This window comes from Eptesicus fuscus, chromosome 17, assembly GCF_027574615.1.
Source record: "Eptesicus fuscus isolate TK198812 chromosome 17, DD_ASM_mEF_20220401, whole genome shotgun sequence".
Lineage (NCBI taxonomy): Eukaryota > Metazoa > Chordata > Mammalia > Chiroptera > Vespertilionidae > Eptesicus > Eptesicus fuscus.
The window spans coordinates 39150821-39172442 of record NC_072489.1 but is presented as its reverse complement, the minus strand read 5'-3'; the positions used below and the strand labels follow the sequence as shown (position 1 = coordinate 39172442).

The following is a 21622-nucleotide window of genomic DNA, read 5'->3' as shown; positions in this document are numbered from 1 at the left end:
TGTGACCCTGGCCACTTAACTCAGGTTACTTTGCTGATGATACTAAGGAAGACTCAGAGTTTAGTTTCTAAGATCTGGGTGCTTTGGCTCCAAGTCAGGGTCTCCTATTCCGAAGATTAAACAGGATAGGCCTTTTGAAGTGATTGACATTGACACTGCACTCGCCACAGAAAAAGTGCTCGGTGAGTGCTAACGTGACTGTTACTCTTACTGCTTTTCCCTTTGGCTCACTGCTCTCCCCTTTGATCTGCAGGTGGCAGCCTTGGCTATTGCAAGTGGTAATGGCTTGTTACTCAAAGGGGGGAAGGAGGCTGCACACAGCAACCGGATTCTTCATGTCCTGACCCAGGAGGCTCTCTCGATCCACGGAGTCAAGGAGGCCGTACAGCTGGTAGGTCCCTGAGAATGAGCCGTGTTGGGTTCAGAGGAGCCATGTCAGGTCTTTGGGTATTTGAAGCAAAGCTTAGGCCATGTGCGTCTGAGCCACTTCCATGGGCAGGCTTAATTGAAGTGGCAGCAGGACCCGAGTGTCTACTGACATTGGACAGTGCCAGATGGGTCTTCAGTGGGTTAGGAAGGATACGCTCACATAGCTGTGTCCCGGAACCATTGACTTCATGAGAATGCCTATTAGCCCTTCATTGTCTAGGTCACAGGGCAACGGGTGCACTAGAGTGTGAGGCCTGGGTTATGCACACTGGCAGAGTCATTTAGGCCAAGTCAGATGAGATGAATTTATGAAAGTTTGTCATAAACCATCATGGGAGCGTGTAAATATGAGGTCATGCTGTTATTATTGTTGTTGTTGTTGTTGTTATTTTAACCATTGTCTTATACTCCTCAATTGTCAAGTAGAATTTCTGAACTAGATAGTAAGAGATGCAATTTATTGAACACCTGCTATGGGCAAGGCACTTTCTTATCTCTCACTTCATCCTCTCAACAACCCTATGAGAAAAATATCATCAATTTTAGGCCCATTTTATAGATGGAAAAAAATAGGCACAGAGGTTAAGTAACTCACACCAAGTCACACAGTCTGTAGTCGTTTAGATTTGGACTTAGGCTGGCTCCGGATCCTTCCTGTTCCATCGAGGCTACTCGCTCCCACATTGCAGGATTCTTTGGGCTGCTGGGAGAGGGTCTTCAAAACTGCTGCATTACATGCTCACTGATGAGAGTCTGGGTTTTTCTCATGGCAACATAGTGGTGGATTCAAATCCCAGCTCTGCCACCTCCTAGCTTAATTCAGAGGCTTCTGCTTCCCTCCTTCCTATTGATGTACAACATATATGCAGTAAGTATACAGATCCTATGTGATTTTGTCCACATGTACATGCACATATATAACTACCAGCCATATCAAGATACAGGACATTTCCAACACCCCAGAGGCTCCCAGGTTCCCTTGCCTGTCAGTATGCCCCCCACCACCAGATAACTGCTTTTTACTTCTTTCACGTTCAGTTTCTTTTGCCTGTTCTTGAACTTCATATAAATGGAATCACACAATGCACTCTTTTTTTGTTGTATTTCTTTTGTTCATTATGACGTCCATGAACTTCATCCATGTTGTTGCACCTCGCAGTAGTCTTCTCTGACACTATCGTGTAGCATTCCATTTACATGCATATACTAGTTTGTCCTTTCTGCTGTTGATGAACATTTGGGTTGTTTCCAGCTTTGGACTATGCAGATTAAAGTTGCTGTGAGCATTTTTTTAAACATATATTTGTATTTCTCTTGTAAGTAACATGACCATATAGGGGACAATGAAAAATCAAGAAGATAAAACGATGCCCACAATGTCAGTGTCCGAACATAAGCACTTTCATTAGCCCAGCCAGCATCCCAGGGTTGAGGTTGTCAGCAGAAGCCATGAAGAACCAGACTCCCTAGCAAGTCCCAACTTGTCACTAAGGCTGTGGTTAGAGAATCACCAGGGCAGCCACTTTCTCTTGTGATCCTCATCACATGGCATAATCTGTGCCTCCTCTAATTCCAGAGGTGGCACTTTTACCTCTCCTGACATTTAAAAAGTTATCTGCCCAGTGTATGGCTGGTTGTGTCCTAGCCCCCTCTTCCCCACTAGATTCTGAGCTGCTGGAGGCAGGGACCGGGTCCTGCCTGTGGTCATGCCCAGCAAAGCACTTAGTGTGCAGAGTTTGGTGAGCGTTTGCAGGACAGCATTGATTCCCATGATCAGGGACTAGTCTTACTTTGGAACGAGTTTTCACAGTGCCTGGTTAGTGCTCAGGAGGTGCAGACATGTGACTGTAACGGGGATGTTGCCACTTCTATATTTCATGGGGTTAGAAGATACCCTCTTTATCCTTTTATTCTCTACCTCTTCAGGTGAATACCAGAGAAGAAGTGGAAGATCTTTGCCGACTAGACAAAATGATAGATCTGATCATTCCACGCGGCTCTTCTCAGCTGGTCAGAGATATCCAGAAAGCCGCCAAGGGGATCCCAGTGATGGGGCACAGTGAAGGGATCTGCCACATGTATGTGGATTCAGAGGCCAGTGTCGATAAAGCCTCCAGACTGGGTGAGCTGGACAGGGTCCCCTGTTCTACAGGCAAAATATTTGTCAGATCCTCTGTGGCTCTGGATCATGTTAATCAAAACAACTCTTTGTTTTCTTTCTTTAGTCAGAGACTCTAAATGTGAATATCCAGCTGCCTGCAACGCTTTGGAGACTCTGTTGATCCACCGAGACCTGCTGAGAACACCCCTGTTTGACCAGATCATTGATATGCTGCGAGTGGAACAGGTAAGACAAGCCCACAGGATCGCGCCACTTCCTGCCTCTCACGTGGAGACTGAGAGCCTGTGGGACTAGACCAGGAGCATCTCCGCGCCAGTGAGGCCACTCAAGAGGCAGCATTTTTGAGCATCTGCTCTGTACAGAGCTCTGTGCTCAGTAGACAGAGAGGAGTAAGATGAAGACAGGCCCCTGTCTTCTGACAGCCCAGTGGGTGGGAGAATCACACACACAAATAGCTTCATTACCAAGTGGAGTGTGTTAAGTGCTAAAGAGGGGTTAGAGATAAGACAGACCGCATGGCAGCCCGTTGAATGGACTGTTTCTGGCAACATTTATTCAGGCAGCATAGTTTAAAGTTTGTGAATCTGAACACATTCCTGTTTGGATTTGATTTGAAAAGAAATGTTCTCAAACCAAAATGTATTGCATCCGCCCCTCCATAAATGTCTTCAATTACCAGTATTAACCTACTTGATACAGTGGTATTGGGAGTCAACAGTTTGTGTAATATCCTCTTTTTCTGAGATTATTTTATTAAGGTTATAAACAACCAATACCAGTAAGTTTCCAACATAAACATATGCTCCATCTTACATTCCTATTGCAAGGAAATAGATGCTCCCCAGACAAAAACGGACAGCCTTAAGTTTTCCGTCAGATGTATCGGATGTCCTGGCAGAGTTCTGTGCAGCAGCTGGCAGAGTGACTGCTGTCCTTGGTCACTTTGACCTGTAGCACGTGTTTCTTCCCTTCCATCCTTTCCTGGAAAAGAGGCTCCAGTCAGCTATAAATATGGCACGGACCTAGTGAGAACCTGAGAGCATTGTTTGAAAATGAGGATGCACCCCACAAATTAAAAGGGAGTTAGGGCACATGCTCACTTATGCTGGGCCTTCCTTCACGCAAATGGCCTCTGATCGGGCCTGCTGTTGGTCCTGGAAGAGGTGTGAGCTTGCTTCCTCATGTGGGTTTCTGTTGTTGCCCTGGACTTCCTCTGTTCCAGGTGAAAATTCACGCAGGCCCCAAGTTCGCCTCCTATCTGACCTTCAGCCCCTCGGAAGTAAAGTCCCTCCGAACTGAGTATGGGGACCTGGAGCTGTGCATTGAGGTGGTGGACAGCGTCCAGGAGGCCATCGACCACATACACAAGTACGGCAGCTCCCACACGGAGGTCATCGTCACGGAGAACGGTCAGTGCCAGATGCTGCAGCGGAGGCGCCTGCTCTCTCTGCCTTCGTCTCCACGGTGGTTCTCCTCTCAGTGCCTCCTGGCCTGTAGGAAACGTAACTGAACAAACTGATGAGAATGCTGGCTGTCGGTTGCATTTGCTGCTTTGCTGAGTGCTCTCACATCTGTTACCTCATAATAGAGTGATGGTGTCCCCGTGGGAGGAGGCAGGAAAGAGACTATTAGCTTCACTGTAAAGATGACTCCTGCATTAGAGGCGCTACCATTTAATCCACACAACAGTCTTTCCAGGTTATTGGAATAAACCCATTTTATAGCTGAGGAAACCAAGGTTCAGGAGAGTAAGGGCAGAACCAATGCCACAGTCATTCATTCACTCTACAGATGTGTATTGCAGGACATGCCTGGGTGTCAGGCCCAATGATTAAGAAAGCCGGTATGGCTCCCTCAGGGAATTTATAGTTCACTTATTGGGGAATCACAACAGCACTAATAGTAACAGCTAACATTTACAGAGCACCTACTATGTGCTAGACTGTGATGAGTGCTTTGTGGATGTCAGTTCATCTTATTCTCTCCACACACTGTGAGCTAAGTCATTGTCAGTCCCTGTTTTACTTAGGCACAGAGAGGTTCAGAAACCTGCCCAAGGTCACCCAGCTAGTGGGTGTGAACTTGGACTTCAGACTTAAAGACTCTGAGTCCAGAGCCTCTAAATAAATAGTGTAGCAGCGAGGGTACCTCTGCAGTGGGAGCACCCAAGCAGCTAGCTACTCTTTCCTCAGCAGTGACTGATGAAGCCGGTCTACCTTCTTCCTCTTTGGATTTTTCACAAATCGATGTTTAACACACGGGGAAGCCCCTTGGTGCCCGGACCCTGCCCCGGTCAGTCCCAGGTGAGGGGCTGGAAGCAGGGTGTTCCCTGTGGGTCATCCTAACTCAGTTTCTTCTTTTTCTGCTGCAGAGAAAACAGCAGAGTTCTTCCTGCAGCACGTTGACAGTGCCTGTGTGTTCTGGAACGCCAGCACCCGCTTCTCTGATGGCTACCGCTTCGGGCTGGGTAAGGACTCTGGTCATGGGAGAAAGGACCGCTGTGTGGTTGAAGGAGCATGATGCGGGTGGAGACAGCTCACCTCCGTGGTCACATGCTTGGTCAAGATAAGAGAGACAGAGTTGTGGGAGGGTGGGTACGTGAGAGAAAATCATAGCTGATAAAGTCCTATGCTCTGGGTGTTCCACATATTAAGAAGGTAGGTACTTGTATTTTCTTTTTCATAGATGGGGAAACTGAGGTTCAAGGAAGTGAAGTAACTTGCACAAAGTCACACAGCTGGCATTCAAACCCAGACTTGTGCAAGCCCGAAGCCCCGGTCGCTCCCACCGCAGTGCAGGCAGACCACAGCCTGTCTCCATACACGGGTGGTAACGGGTCTGTGCCAAGTCCCTTGAGAGCACTGCGATTGCAGGCTTAGTTCTTTAGAGAGACACAGCCAGGTTGCCTCAGAGCTAGGAATTCCCCATGAGGCAGGACAAAGGTGTTCGTGCCTATGCTGGGCTTAAGTGTCAGCATCGAAAACAGGTAAGCCCGGGGTGCAAGGTTTACTTCGAAAAGCTTCTGAAAGACACCCTTCTCCCCTTCCATCTTTCACCCAAGCATGGCTCAGTGGTTGAACATTGACCTATGAACCAGGAGGTCATGGGTTTGATTCCCAGTCAAGGCATGGGCTTGAGTTGCAAACTCAATCCCCAATTTGGGGGGTGGGGGAGCATGCAGGAGGCAGCCAATCAATGATTCTCTCTCATTGTTGATGGTTCTATCTCTCCCTCTCTCTTCCTCTCTGAAATCAATTAAAATATATTTAAAATAATAATAAAATCTCCATCCCCAGTAGTTAGGGATTTTTCAGACCATCTCTGGTTGTCAGGGGTGCCATTATACAAAGCTTTAATGAAGCAGTTATGACACATCTGAGAAGTAGGTTAAGCACTTGAAACATTGTAATCCCTCTGAACTTATGAATAGACTAGAGGCCCAGTGCATGATTAAATCATGCACATGTAGGGTCCCCTAGGCCTAACCTGCCATCCAGGCCATATCCACTGCCCTGCAAATCCTAGCACGCTCCGCGGACACTGCTAGCAGCCTGCTCCCCGCTTTTGATGGCAGGGGGTCCGCTGGTGCCGGAGTGGACAGCCAGCCAGCTCCCCCGCTTTCGCTTCCCGCTTTTGATGGTCCACAGCAGGACATGGGCTCGCTGCCCCAGAGGCCCCTTCTGTGCCGCAGCACAGCCATGGCACAGACGCTGAGCTCGCGCCACCGCTGGCAACGCGAGCTCAGCGTCCCACCAGCCCAATCTGCCACCCCGGCCACCCTGAGTCCCGCCCCCTGCGCCTCCCACTGGCCCAATCGTGGGCATAGCGGAGTGATGGTAATTTACATATTACCCTTTTATTATGTAGGATGATCTGCCTAGAGAGAAATAGTTCTCACTGAATTGTTAAAAGTTATTAAAGGGAATTTTACTCAGTTATTCTTAGTCGTTAGACACCTTATTTTTAGTTCCCTGTCTCTATTGTGTTGGGGTTTTGATTTAATATCACATCACTTGCACTGAATTTTGTATTCCATGGCCTTGAAGAAGAAATAGCAGCATACGTTTAAGGGCTGAGGAGCCCAGCTTCAAAGCGAAAGTCAAGATGTGGGGAGAGCCAGGGATCCCTCCATCGTCTTTCCGTCCCTGGCTCAGAGCAGAAGCTCAGGCTCTGGTTGAGTCAAATGCATTAGTAACACTGACAGATAATACTTATTGGGCATTTACTGTATCTCCAGCACTGTGTTAAGTGCATCACATGCAGTATCTCCCTTAGATCTCCATAATGGATCGATTATTTTACTCATTTTTTTAATGACAAAAATCAAAGCACGAAAGATGATCAAGGCAACACTCCCAGAGTCACATGGTCTCTACATTAGTTAACAGAATTGAAATGTGGTGCTCACAGGCTCCTTGCCAACCACTACCCCAAGCTCATCCCCACTCGGTCTCCTCACTCCTCTCTGCCTGCAGCACCCTGTACCTGCCCTCCCCGCTGGCTCCTCATTGTTCAGGTTTCAGCGGAAACGTAGCTTCTGCCCAGTGTGGGCCCCACCCGCCCGCATAGTCTGTCACAGGAGTTCTTGGCTGCCTTGTCCATAAGAACATAAACTCCACAAAAACGGGACTGTTATCAGTTACTCACCACCTTATCCTCAGGGCCAGTACGTGCTCAGTACAGTTGTGATGGACATGGGACCCTGCCTTCCCCGTGGGAGGCGCAGAACACTGAGCCAGACCCAGGAAGACTCCTGATGCCCACGTCCTAGCCAGGAGCGAGAGGGGTGGGAGATGAGCAACACCCTTTCATGTATTCAGTTTAGTGCTAAGAATTCTGGGGGATCCTGAGAACTTATCCCTTTCTAGGATTTGAAGAATATCTAGGGAGATGAAACCTCCATACTAAACATTGTTATATTACTCAGAAAATGCCCCAATGTCAAATTACGGTACACAGTCCACACACTGAACAAATAGCAGAGAGAGCACTTCTGGTAAAGCACAGGAGAGCCCACACGCTGGGTTTCTTGAGAAGAAGGAGGCTCGGCATGATGTACAGCGACCAGAGACACGTGGGGACAGTGAAGCTCAAGCTGGCCGGGAGGATGGGCAGGGGAGGGCGAGGGGCTGGTGAGCAGACAGGAAGCAGAGGCGGGAAACGCCACACCCTCATCCGTGCTTCTTTGCAGGAGCTGAAGTGGGAATCAGTACCTCGCGAATCCACGCTCGGGGACCAGTAGGACTTGAGGGACTACTTACTACTAAGTGGCTGCTACGAGGGGAGGACCACGTGGTCTCGGATTTCTCAGAGCACGGAACTTTAAAGTATCTTCACGAGAACCTCCCTGTTCCTCAGAGAAACACCAACTGAAAGCTGCAGAGGAGAGCGGGTGCTCTGAGAGATCCTCACCGCTGAGCTCGCTCCAGGACCTAGGCTGAGCCGGTCGCACTTCCCACATCCCGAAGCCCTTCCTGCTGTGGGCTCATTTTGGCAGCATTGGTCTTAGCTAATGACACAATCCAGCTCACCGTTTTCTTTTTATTTTTTTAAGTTAGAAAGTGATTATTATGGCCCTAGCTGGTTTGGCTCAGTGGATAGAGCGTTGGCCTGCAGACTGAAGGGTCCCAGGTTCAGTTCCAGCCAAGGGCACATGCCTGGGTTGCGGGCTCAATCCCCAGTAGGGGGCGTGCAGGAGGCAGCCAGTCAATGATTCTCTCTTATCATTGATGTTTCTATCTCTCCTTCCTTCCTCTCTGAAATGAATAAATAGATTTTTTAAAAGACAATAATTATTATGGATAGGGACTTTGCTTAATTGATCCAAATAGGCACTTTGCTTTTCATGGTCCAGTTTTCTTCAGTGATAGAAACAAAGATAAGGTTTCCGAGGTAGAGGCAATGGAAAAATTATGGCCGCTTCTCCCCTTTTTATTGCCTCAGTGAGGTAAAGTCTCCCTTGGCATTTGGTTGGTACCAGAGCCAGCCATACCTAATACAGGTTTCCACATTTCTTTCACACTTATAGTCATCTTCAAAAAGGAAAGGTCTGAAACTTAGATAAGGGGCATCATTCTCATCAAAAACAATCACCAAAATGGGCCAATCATTTCCGCTGGGAGGTTGATCTCTATTTATTTGTGGAGTAACTATAAGCATTCCGGACGCTCGCAGCCTCTCTGGTCCAGGAGATTGGCAGTACTCATGATGCAGTTGGAAGCTGGAGCGCAGACAGGAGGTGCAGGTGTCAGGGTGAAGTATCTGACGATTATGCTTGAAATTTTTATACGAATTTTTGTCATCCTATCCTTTCCCTCTAAAATAAAATTAGAGGCTTATTTTAATACTTTGGATTCTTCCCCCTTTTTGAGAAATAAAGTTCTTATGAAAAGCCTGTGTGCCGGATTAATGTTTTCTCCCTCTGGCTATTCCCCTCCTCCCTTTCCCCGTCTGGCGGCCCTCACAGCCTCGCTTTCACACATTGTCTCCCTGGAAGCTGGTTGGGAGGCAGCCGGGCCCTCCGCCGACAGCGCCAGTGCAAGCAGCCCTGGCAGGTGCCAGGGGACAGACTCGGACCAGACTAGAGGCGGGAGAGGAAAATGCCAGGACTTGAAGGACCAACAGCATGGCGATGGTCTGAAGTTGGGCGTGTGTATGACACCAGCATGCCACCATTGTGCAGGTCCGCACAGTGTCCACCTGGATGGCCAGGGCCCCAGCTGACCTCCTCACCTCAGGGTCACCTGTTTCATTGGCAGCTCTCACCCCTCACCCTCCTCCCAGCTCCTGTTCTTGGGGGTCCCTGGAGTCTACAGCTGGAAGATTTCTGGTCTCATGGAGGCCCTCCCCAAAAAATAACCATCACTTACATGCTGCTGCTTGTCCTCGGAGGATGTTGGATGAATTACGGTGTCATGTGGATCATGTTCCCAGGCTGGCTCTAAACTGCCTCTCATCCGGACCCCGACAGGGTCTGGCAAGTTAGCCTGCCTGCGGTCCTCTGAGTGGGGAATTCTGGCATAGCTTGCCTGAAAAGGCAACCAAGTCCCGCCTGGAACTGCATGGCGAATACCACCATCAGCACACAGCCAAACAAATGTCCCTGGCGTCTAGAATAGCAAGTGACCCACGGAGGCGCTTGGGGAAGACACCAAGGGGGCAGTCCTGGATCTGGGCCCCAAGCAAGACGACAGGAGTGAGGAAGTGGCGGGCAGAGACTCAGGCAGGGGACCGTGCAAACAAAAGTCCAGGCATGGGGGCTGAACACAAGTGAATACTCCAATTTGGGGCAGAAGTTCACGTGGGTAAACAGGAAGGTATTACTTCAAATGGCTGATGGTATCATCTTGACTGGAGCTACTCTTCTTAAGGCAAGGAATGGGGTGGGGTTTGGTCCGAGAAACAGCTACAGGCTATATTGCAATAGGTGGTGTCTGCTCTGCTCTGTCCCCCTTATTTTAGGGAACCATCTCTGCATTTGCAGTAATTCGGCTCAGTCTGTGTGGTTCAGGGGAGGGATGCTGATATCCCAATACCTGGCTATTTTTAGTGGTAGTCTTGTGACCTGGGTCTGAGAAGTCTGTTTCCCTGCTAACAGCGATGGCTTCAGGGCCAGGCATGTGATTAAAACTTGGCGACACGGCGTACTGGTGGAATTGAATTTTTACTGCGGTTATTAGAAAAACTCTCTGGAGTTATAAACTCTAATTCTCAAGGACTAAAGCCGATAAGATCCATCCTTCCACATAGAGAGACTGTGTAAGCAGTATCCACACAGAGGAAAGGGAGCCAGGGGACAGAGAGAGACTGGGCCCCTGGTTCCATCGGTGCCTGAAACCACCCCTGGACTCAATTCAATAATTTCCCTTCTTTGCTTAAGCTAGTTTGAGTTGGATTTCTATCCCTTTCACCTTAGAAGACTTGGGATGGTGTACCTGGGTTCAAACATCTGCTCTGCCACTTAAACAAGTGACTTGGGGCAAAGTCGCCTGACTTCTGTGAGCCTGTTTCCTTGTAGGAATATTGACACCTCCTACCACATAGGTAGTAGTCTAAATACTTGGCACAGCACGGGCACATAGCGAGCACCCAATAAACCAGAGAAGGTCACTTGCGGCTTTCAGGTGCCCAACTGCGTGCTTGACTCTGCACTTCACAAGAAACCAGACATTTCTTCTGTTCCTCATGAGGCAGTTTTCAGGAGCCGGATTTCCCCATGCCAGCTCCATCTGGTCACCAGAAGACCAGCCTTGCCCTCCACAGGAGCAGGGAGGAACAGAGCGCTGAGTTTCATTAAACATTTAAGACCTGGAGTATGTGGGTGGCTGCTACTGAGGAGGGCATGAGCAGTAAAAACCCTATTTTGGGTCTGAGATAGAGAAAGGGGACTGTTTCTGGCAACATTTATTCAGGCGGCACTGGATAAAAAAATTGTATTGCCCTAGCCGGGTTTGATCCTGGTCAAGGGCACGTACCTCAGTTGCAGGCCCCTATCCCTATCCCTATCCCTAGTTGGAGTGTATGCAGGAGGCATCTAATCGATGTGTCTCTCTCACATTGATGTTTCTCTGTGTGTCTCTCCCTCTCTTACTCTCTACAAATCAATGGAAAAGTATCCTCGGGTGAGGATTAACAACAACAACAAATCTATTACCCTCCTACCTCCAGCACGTGATAGTGGTATCCCAACCATCAGGACAGTATCCTAGACAGCAGGAAGGAGAAATAACTGTGGGCAAAATAGTATTGCCAGCTGCCCCTTCTAAGTGAATTTCCAGTAAGGCCCAACCAATGGCTTGGCCAGTATTGGCTTGTGGCCTCCCCTGTCTATAAGGGATCTGGGCACATTGCAGCTCCAAGAAGTAGGAGTCTATTGGTAGGGGAGGATGGAAACTGGGTAGAGGGAAATTATCCTAATTGGTTATGGAGCTGGAAGTGGGATCGATTAGCTTAAACATGACTTTTGGGAAAGGAACTGTTTGTGGCCACATGGACCATTCTAGCTGCAAGGGAAGCTGGGAAATATATTTGTAGCTGGGTACATTCCTGTCCTAACAAAAACCAGGATCCTCTTCGTAAGGAAGAAAAAAGGTAAGTATTGGGTAAGCTGCTGGCACTATTTGCCACAATTACCCATAAGGATTTTCTTGGACGGTTCTTTTGTTTTCTTGAGCTCATTGATGGGTTTTGTAATTCAGATTTTGTGGTAGGATGGGAAAGCTAAATTGCTCTGTAAGAGATGAAGGAAAGCCTAAATTCTTGGGCAATTCTGGAGAGCAGAGAGTGGGTTGTAGACCTGCCCTAGACCAGTGGTCGGCAAACTCATTAGTCAACAGAGCCAAATATCAACAGTACAACGATTGAAATGTCTTTTGAGAGCCAAATTTTTTAAACTTAAACTTCTTCTAACGCCACTTCTTCAAAATAGACTCGCCCAGGCCGTGGTATTTTGTGGAAGAGCCACACTCAAGGGGCCAAAGAGCCGCATGTGGCTCGCGAGCCGCAGTTTGCCGACCACGGGCCTAGACCAAGGATCAGCAGGAAGTTGGGCTCGAGAAAGCTAATTTCCAAAGTATAAGAAAAGCATCTGTTTTTAAACTGATGACTCAATGGGAGTAATTCTCTTGGAAGTACTCGCATTTTAGAAAAGGAGACTTGTTATTCCAAAGAATTAGCCAGAGTGACATAGAGGGAAGAGCATGCATTTGGGAGTCATACTGGCCTGCACTGCCAACGAGAAATTATGTGAACTTAGCAGACATACTTTTACTAAAATAAGCCTCAGTTTCCTTACTGGGAAAAAGTAGAGGACTAACACCTACCTATCTGGAGAGAACCAAGTAATGGAGTAGACACCTAGCTCACAAAAGAAGCTCCACCAATATTGGCCACAGTTAGCAGTAGGGACACAGCTGGCATATCTGTCTTTCTATTCCCCACTGAGCGCAGCTAGGAGCAATGCATGTAGGTGCTAACTGATCAACAATTTTTTATTGAGGTATAATTGACATAACATTATATTAGTGTCAGGTGTGTGACATAACGATTTGATATTTCTATATATTGTAAAATGATCATCATCATAAGTCTAGTTCATATCTGTCACCATATATAGTTACACATTTTTTTCTTATGATGAAAACTTTTAAGATCTACTCTCTTAGCAACTTTCAAATATCCAATACAGGAGTATTAACTCTAGTCACCAAGCTGTACATTACATCCCCATGACTTATTTATTTTAGAACTGGAAGTTTGAACCATTTGACCCCTTTCATCCATTTCTTTTATATATATATATATTATTGATTTTTCACAGAGAGGAAGAGAGAGGGATAGAGAGTTAGAAACATTGATGAGAGAGAAACATCTACCAGCTGCCTCTTGCACATACTGGGGATGTGCCCGCAACCAAGGTAATGCCCTTGACCAGGAACCTGGGACCCTTCAGTCCGCAGGCCGACGCTCTATCCACTGAGCCAAACTGGTTTCGGCCCCTTTCATCCATTTCACCCACCTCCCACACCCTGCCTCTGGCAACCACCAATCTGTTGTCTGTGTCTATGAGCTTGGTTTGGTGTGTGTGTGTGTGTGTGTGTGTGTGTGTGTGTTAAGATTCCACATATAAGAGAGATTATATTTGTCTGACTTGTGTCTTTTTCCTTACCAGAATGTCCTCAATGTTCATTCATGTTGTCTCAAATAGCAGGCTTTTCTTCTTTTTTTATGGCTGAATAATATTCCATTATATATGTACTAGAGGCCCAGTGCACAAAATCCGTGCACTCAGGGGAGTCCCTCAGCCTGGCCTGCACCCTCTTGCAGTCCAGGAGCCCTTGCGGGATGTCCGACTGACGGCTTAGCGCTGCTGCGAAGATGGGAGAGGCTCCCACCACCGCCGCTGCACTCGCCAGCTGTGAGCCCAGCTTCTGGCTGAGTGTTGCTCCCCCTGTAGGAGCACACTGACCACCAGGGGGCAGCTCCTGCGTTGAGCATCTGGCCTCTGGTGGTCAGTGTGCATCATAGCGACTGGTCGTTCTGCTGTTCGGTTGATTTGCACATTAGCCTTTTTTTAATATAGGATAGGATATGCCACATTTTCTTTATCCATTCCTCTATTGATGGACACTTAGATTGTTCCCATAGCATGGCTAGTGATTATCTATCGAAATGGATGACTTGGACAGAATTAGGGAGGTGGAGGGGGTCTTTTCTGAGAGCCATGAACCATTGGGGACATCGGAGTGAGGGTGGCAACCTAAAATGACATTTGTTAAATTTTGAAACTGTGTGGGGCAAGAGACCAGAGAGCCTAAGCTCCTAAGAATAGAACTGAATCTTCCACAGGCTTTCAGGGTTGAGAAGACCGGCAGGCTGTCAGTCAATGCCTTTGCTGACCCCGACTTATTTCTGAAAAACTGAGGAGTGTCACCGTTCTCTCCTAGCTGTGCACGTGAACCTGCCCTTGGCGTGTCCTGGAGTGGGCGGTAGGTTACATGTTACAATTACAGTGTCTTTTCTGCTAGTGCTTCTGTAAAAACTCAGTGAATAACCTTATAACTGCTCTTACCTTATAACCCTTTTAGTGAGAATGAGGTTTAAAACTTCATTCACTACTCAGTGAGCACTTCAGTGCTACGTGCTGGAAATAAGAGACATTTCCCCTATCCGGTGGTTCAAAACTAGTCTGAGAATGCTGCCCTACCCCCAGATAGTAGTTCTTAATTCCCAGTGCTTATCCTTCCTTTTGCCTCAATTCCTAGGAGAAACCCTTTGGACAAAACATAGATCTGCTCCAGTTTGGAAGGGAGGAGAGTTCACTGCCACCTCTGAAGAAAAGCAACTCACTCTTTATTTCATCTTGCCCTAAGACTCCTCCAACACTAGGGGGCAGTCTGGCCCCACAGACCTAAGGAGGTCAGCCCTCCCTCAAGTCCTGGTGCCTGCAACCCCGCCCCATCACCACCCCGCCATGCTCACCTAGAGGAGTGCTGGCACAGTAAAACAACTCCCTGAGACCCACTCACCTAGAGGCAAGGACACAGGCTTTTTGGGGGATGAGAGACAGAGCGGGGTTTGGATCTGGGTTCCGCCACTTACTTGCTGTTTGACCTGGGGAAAGTCTTAAGTTCTCTGAACTTTGATAATGCTTATCTATAAATGGGCTTTGTGAGATTATAGGTAAAGCACTCGGCACAATATCTGGCATATGGTAAACCTTCAATAACTGCTGTTATTATTGATTCTGTTCTAAGGAGTAGCTTTCTCTTAGTTCTGGATATTACGCTTTTATTTAAAGTCCAAACATCCATTTCTAGAAAATCAGGTGGAGACACTCTTAAGAGATATCTACAGTGTACCAGGCACTAGAATAAAAGCCTTATGCCACAACAATACGAGTGAGGGCATTGTGATCTCCTATTTGACAGGAGCAGAAAGTGAGGATCAGAGAGGGTGAGTAAATTGCCTAAGGCCACACAGTTGGAAGTGGTAGGACTTGGATTAGAACCCAGAAACTGGGTGTCAATGCTCATAACCACCACAACAGGCTATAGTAGCAGCGTTTTCCCAGAAGCTTCTTGTACCTTAGTCCAAGGCAAGTTGTAAGGAAGGCTGAAGAAGGAGGTTGCCATAGCTACTAACTGGACCCCTTTGCGAGTAATCAGATCCTCAGTCTGCTCCAGTTTTGCAAGAGGAGATGCTTGTCTGGAAACTCTCCTCAACACCTGCCCCTGGAGGGAGCCGGCCGCACCTGAATTATTTAGAGCGTCTCTAGACACTTGATATAATGAGCAGGTGTGGATGCTTCTCCAACGTTGCCCGACATGCCTTTACTTACCCCTTTCCCCCTCCCCCTTGTTGCCTATGAAGAAAAGGGAGGCATTGGCTATCTCCACATTGTGTGTCTACCTTCTCTGCCATCCCCCCTCCTGAAAATTATTTGTTGGAAATGGACTGTTTTTCTGCAAATTTCAAATCATGTTGATTTGAGTTTAAATTGGTGGTATAAACAGGACCCTAACTAGTGAGTGGATAACTTGTCTTTTTCTACTGATACACAGTTCCTTTTCCTCTATCCTAAACTTACACAAATAAAACCCAAAGACTGAATTTGTACATATGAAAAAAACACACAACAGGTATAAAAATATTCATAGTTTAGATTTCACCTATGTAAAAGGAAGAACTATACTTAGAGAAAGGGAAGGGAATATGAATACAGAGGTGTCACATGGCCTATAATTGTTAGGCCATCATAACACATGGACTAGCATGATAGCAGTCACACGCAAATTCTGTGATCAGGGCCATGAGCTTTCTAGGATCCGCTCCCCGCTCATGCACCCTCACCTGTTGCTTACATACACCCCTTGCCTTGACGATCCATCCATCCATCTCTCCCTTTCTCTCGCTTCCTGTTCAGGGGCCAGTGCAGTGGGCTCGCTGTGCAGTGGGAACTTGTCCTGGGAGGGAAGAATTGCTTCCAGGTCTGCTCCTCATCCTCTCCATCTGGTCTGTGAATGTATTGTTATCAGCATCCTTTGTGGTACCCTGATTAGATTGTAATGTGAAATCAAATTGAATCCTAATTAATAATATTTGAATTTTATATCTCTTTATAGTGAACTATTTGAAAACAATGAGCCATTAAAAATCAAAGAGTATTGACATACGGTAGAGGCTCACCACAAAACGTTGAATAGAAAAAAGCTAGACTGTGAAAGAAGTATAATTGACATTTCCCAACAATATAACATATATATTTGGTCAGAAAAAAGACTGGAAGGAAATATATCAAAGTATCATGAGTGATTCTTACTGAGAAGGGAGGCTGTTAGTGAGTTTTATTTGTCATTATATTCTTCTAAGTTTCCCAAACTATTTTACTGCTTGAATTATTTTTAGACTATTTTTCTTGTTTTCATCGCTACTGATCTTTATTCCTCTGGGAAATTCTTGGTACAATGGTGAAAATAAAATTTGTGATAACAGTTTTTGAAATCAAAAGAGAGGCTTATTTTTCCATCCCATCCCCCTTTGCAGCCTGCCTTTTGCAGACAAGAAATCAAGGCGCAGGGCCTAAGTTCAGACAGGAACCCCGGCCTCTGCCTGTTTGGGGATTGTGGCCTCAGAGGAGAGGCTGGACTGGCAGCTGCAGGGAGCCTCTAGCCTGGGCTCTCTGTTGCTGAGCTGGTTTCATCCACTTTGCAGGAGAACTTCAGAAAACCAGAGGGGCATCTGCTCCAGGTACTTCACCAAACTGGTTTCCCTTCTCTAACTCGCAAATAAGGCTACATCGCTGACTGTGTTTCCAGATTCTGTTTCAATGCAGACAATTAGATGGTAAATAATTCAAGAGAACGGAAACTGGCAAAGTGGTGTGTGATGTCCAAATAGCTATCTTATTTACCCTCTGGTGTAAACTTCAGGCTCGCCTGCAAGTCCGGAGCCCAGGAGTGGGTAAAATGTGCAAACACAGGAATTCCCCTGCTTGTATTCCTTCCCACCTGTGAGCATTGTCCGGTGTGAGGACAGTTTCCCAGCTTGATTCAAGTGAAACAGCATAGCATGGCTTTGGCAGTCAGATTTGATTTCTCAAGCAAGTCTGAAGTTCCTCCCACAGGGTTGAATTTCCAGAATCCAGAAGCATCCTCTTCTCTTTGGGGTGAGGTCTCGTGATCAAAGTAGAGGTCTCAGCAGTATCACCATCCCTCCGCTCCCTCTTCCTTCTGAGCAGTGAGGGAGCTACTTTCACCAGGTCCTTCTAAGCCTGCCCATCATTCAAGAAGCAGTCTTATTTAAGGCTCTTTGAGTTACAGGTAACATAAACCACCTCCACTTTGCTTAAGAAGAAAAGGATAATGTATAATATGGATACAGGGTACCTCAGAAAGCTCAAGGCCAAAATAAAATGGAAGGAAGGAAGGAAGGAAGGAAGGAAGGAAGGAAGGAAGGAAGGAAGGAAGGAAGGAAGGAAAAAGAAAGCTCGCCCAGCTTCTCAGGAGACAGGAACTAGCTCAGCAAAAAAGAGTAATTAATGTGTGTGGCTCAGGTAAGCAAACCACAGTGAGCACCAACGACAGGAGTCAGGGCTGACAGCATCTAGCCCAGTGGTCGGCAAACTCATTAGTCAACAGAGCCAAATATCAACAGTACAACTACTGAAATTTCTTCTGAGAGCCAAATTTTTTAAACTTAAACTTCTTCTAACGCCACTTCTTCAAAATAGACTCACCCAGGCAGTGGTATTTTGTGGAAGAGCCACACTCAAGGGGCCAAAGAGCCACATGTGGCTCGAGAGCCGCAGTTTGCCGACCACGGATCTAGCCCCTGGAAGCTCCTTTGCCTCTTCTACATGTGGGAGGGCTTCATTTCCTCCTGCTGGAAACTGGCTTCTTCCATGCTCATGGGACATAACCAGTGGAACCTCCAACCTCTTCTCAGAGCTTTCCCCACCTCCCAAGTATTAAAAGGTTCTTGGCTCCACGTTCTAGTGCAGAAGGACTGTGGTTGGGCCACTTGGGCTGCCTGTCCCCTTGCTGCATGTAGTGATAAAGAGGAGGGCCTTGGCATGATTGGGCTCGTTCAGCCATACATCATCCATATGTCCAGGCATTCAGATCATATCTGCATGACCATACTGTGGTTAAATGTTTTTTTTTTAAATATGTTTTTTTCTGATCTTTAGAGAGAGAGAAAGTGAGAGGGGTAGAAAGAGAGAAACACGCCCCCTGCTGAGGATCGAGCCCACAACCCGGGCATGTGAATCAAACCAGTGACCTCTTGGTTCATGGGTTAATGCTAAACCACGGAGCCACACCGGCCGGACTGTGGTTAAATCTTGAAATAATTTCATAGGACTTCTTCTGGATAGGATGGGGTATGTAGCAACAATCCACTGTTCCTGCTGAAACAACTAGAAACATTGGGTAAATTATAAAATCATATTTTTAAAGGCATTGGATTGATGTGGCAGCAATGAGGACTAATGAACTAGAATTCTGGGTAGGAGAGAGTCCTTTGTAAATGAGCTGATAATCTTTGATAATTTTCTTCCCTGGCGGGGGGGGGGGGGGGTGTTGCCAAATCTGGGTGCAGGCCTAGATAGAGCTTGGTCTGGGCATAAGGTCTTCACTCGGACAAAAGGAGACCAGGAGGGACTTGATGATCAACATGATCTAGAGGAGTGTAACATTGGAATCTACAGGACTCTAGGCCAGTGATGGCGAACCTATGACACGCGTGTCAGCACTGACACGGGTAGCCATTTCTGATGACACGCGGCCGCTGAGGCGGCCACATGCCGAGGATAAAACATTTGCTGCTCCTGAGGATGAAACATTTGCGACTAGAGTCTTGGAGTTAGACTCTAACTCCAAGACTCTAGTCACAAATGTTTCATCCTCCTCTATTAGACACTCTGTGCCGGAGGTCTATAGGCCAAAACAACAGAAGTCTGGCACAGAGCGTCTAGTTCTGGGACTTCCGGTTAAGCCGGGATCTTTGTCCTCTCTTCCGCCGGCAGAGCAGGGAGCAGCGGAACGCAGCGGGGGGCGCATCTCTGGGGGCCCTGCCATTACCAGTAACCAAATAACAGTTAACCACAGCAACCATTATCTACTGTTCTGGGGTGTCATGGATTTCTAATCCATCATTACTGAGATAAGTGAGGGGGAGGCTGGGAGAGGCAAGGGTTTGTGGCATGCTATGGGTGCCGTTTCCCGCCATTAGAAATAGCGGCAGCCATTTTAATTCACATAAGGTACACCATCTTGCTCCATAGTGCAAACTCCATTTCACCACTATTACTGTTGTGCATCCTTATTAACCCCTATTTCTGCTTATTAACCCTGCCCTTTCCTAAAAGACAGTTATATGCACCATTTTGTGGTTAGTTAGGCTAGTTAACCCCTAATTGCCTGCAGGCCTAACAAGCTATCTATAATTCTATCTTCTGTCACTGCCCCCCTGATGGAGAACCCAAAAAATAAAAAGCTAAGGTTAAGTAAAGGAAGTGGTAGTAGCAGTGGCCGACCCTTTCAAGAGACATGGACCGAGATGTATGGCTTTATAGAAAAAGATCGCAGATCATTTTGCGTTCTATGTACTGAACGTGGAATATAAAAAGACATTTTTAAACTAATCATTCCCAGCTCTTGGAAAAAAGTGAGGATGAAAGGAAGGAATACATTTCTAGGCAGCTACACCTTTATAAGAGCCAATCTAATTCCATCCTTAAATTTATGAAAGGCTCTACAAATTTAACATCTGTAAGTTTGAGCATTGCTCACTCTATAGCTCAGCATGGAAAAGTGCTCAGTGAGGGAAAATTTATTAAAGAAACTCTCCTAAGATGTGCACCAGTTCTATTTCACGATATGCAGAATAAATATGCAATTATTAAGAGAATATCTGAGTTACCACTCAGTAGAAATATCATAAAAGACCGAATAATGAGACTGAACACAAACGTACAACATCAATTAAAGAGAGACATAAGGAAGTGTAAATATTTTTCGATCTCTCTTGATGAAACTGATGTCACATCACATGCTCAGTTGGCCATTATTGGTCGATATTCTGATGGTCTCACAATGAGAGAAGAGTTGATAAAGTTAGTATCAGTGTCAACAAGTAAATCAGGAAGCGAAATATGTAAGGTTGTTATACAAACATTTCGTGACCTAAGCATTGATATCTCTAAAGTTGTGTCAGTGACGACAGATGGGGCACCAAATATGGTGGGGGAAAAAGGCAGATTTGTCAAATTGTTTACAGAAGCTATTGGACATCTGACTGTGCCTTTTCATTGTATTATCCATCAGGAGGCTTTATGTGCCAAGGCAGGATTCACCGACTTAACCCTTTGCACTCGCTTGCAATTTTAATTTCTATGCTACCGATGCTAACTATGTAGAGTCACACTCGACATCCAAGTGCAAAAGGTTAAATGACTTAATGTCAGTTGTTACAAAAATAGTTAATTTAATAGCTGCTTGCCCCCTTCACAAGCGAGAATTTTCGGCACTTTTACTGGAGGTTGATTCCACCTACAGTGGACTGCTGATGTACAATAACGTAAGATGGCTGAGCCGAGGCAAAATTCTTGAGCGCTTTATGGAGTGCTCTGAAGAAATTAAGGTATTTCTTGATGAAAAGGATCTGGGAAACTTTCCTCAGCTTAATGATGATAAGTGGGTCAACACCCTGATGTTTTTTACAGATCTCTCTGTTCATATTAATGAACTGAACTTAAAGTTACAAGGTTTTGGCAAAAGTATTGACGTTATGTTTAGATACATAAAAGCTTTTTTTTTTTTTTTTAATATATTTTCTTGATTTTCCACAGAGAGGAAGGGAGAGGGACAGAGAGTCAGAAACATTGATGAGAGAGAGACATCGATCAGCTGCCTCCTGCACACCCCCCAATGGGGATGTGCCCGCAACCAAGGTACATGCCCCTGACCGGAATCGAACCCGGGACCCCTCAGTCCGCAGGCCGACGCTCCATCCACTGAGCCAAACCGGTTTTGGCCATAAAAGCTTTTGAAAGTAAAGTTAAAATTTTCAAGCGAGATGTAGAAACTAAAACTTACAAGTATTTTCCTCGAGTAACAAAGTATTTTGAGAAGGCCAGTGCAGCTGTACAAAATGAAATGGAACTCTTGCATATGAAGTACCAGCATGTTTTAGACTCGTCACTTGACCAGTTTAGTGATAGATTTAGTCAATTTAGAAGTCTAGACCATGAAAATAATTAAGTATCCTGATGTAGTAGTCTACAGTAGTTTGGAATTAAATGGTTTCCAATGGATGCAAATTGATGATTTGGAGATGCAACTTGCAGAATTTCAAGACAGTATCTGGGCTTAGGTGTTTGTCGACTTGAGGTCAAAGCTTGAGAATCTAGAAAGGTGCCGCTTGGAGAATCAAGAGGAGTGCCACTACGAACAGGAAATTTGGAGTGCCTGGAACCGACTACCAGACACTTTTAGCACCCTGAAAAATATAGCAATGGCTTTACTCACAATTTTTCCCTCTACATACTTTTGTGAGGTCTTATTCTCAGTG

At 46.3% G+C, this 21622-nt stretch overlaps 1 protein-coding gene across 2 annotated transcripts in view; it reads left to right on the top strand.

The window, feature by feature from the left end:
* The window catches only part of ALDH18A1 (aldehyde dehydrogenase 18 family member A1), a 38299-nt gene extending 29364 nt beyond the window's left edge, over positions 1–8935 (top strand). For both annotated transcript variants that reach the window (XM_054729124.1, XM_054729123.1), the window contains exons 13-18: positions 254–391; positions 2356–2551; positions 2655–2776; positions 3774–3960; positions 4923–5018; positions 7743–8935. In XM_054729124.1, the coding sequence (XP_054585099.1) occupies positions 254–391; positions 2356–2551; positions 2655–2776; positions 3774–3960; positions 4923–5018; positions 7743–7924 (921 nt within the window). In that variant the 3' untranslated portion in view covers positions 7925–8935. The remainder of the gene's footprint in view (positions 1–253; positions 392–2355; positions 2552–2654; positions 2777–3773; positions 3961–4922; positions 5019–7742) is intronic.
* Positions 8936–21622: the final 12687 nt, after the last annotated feature.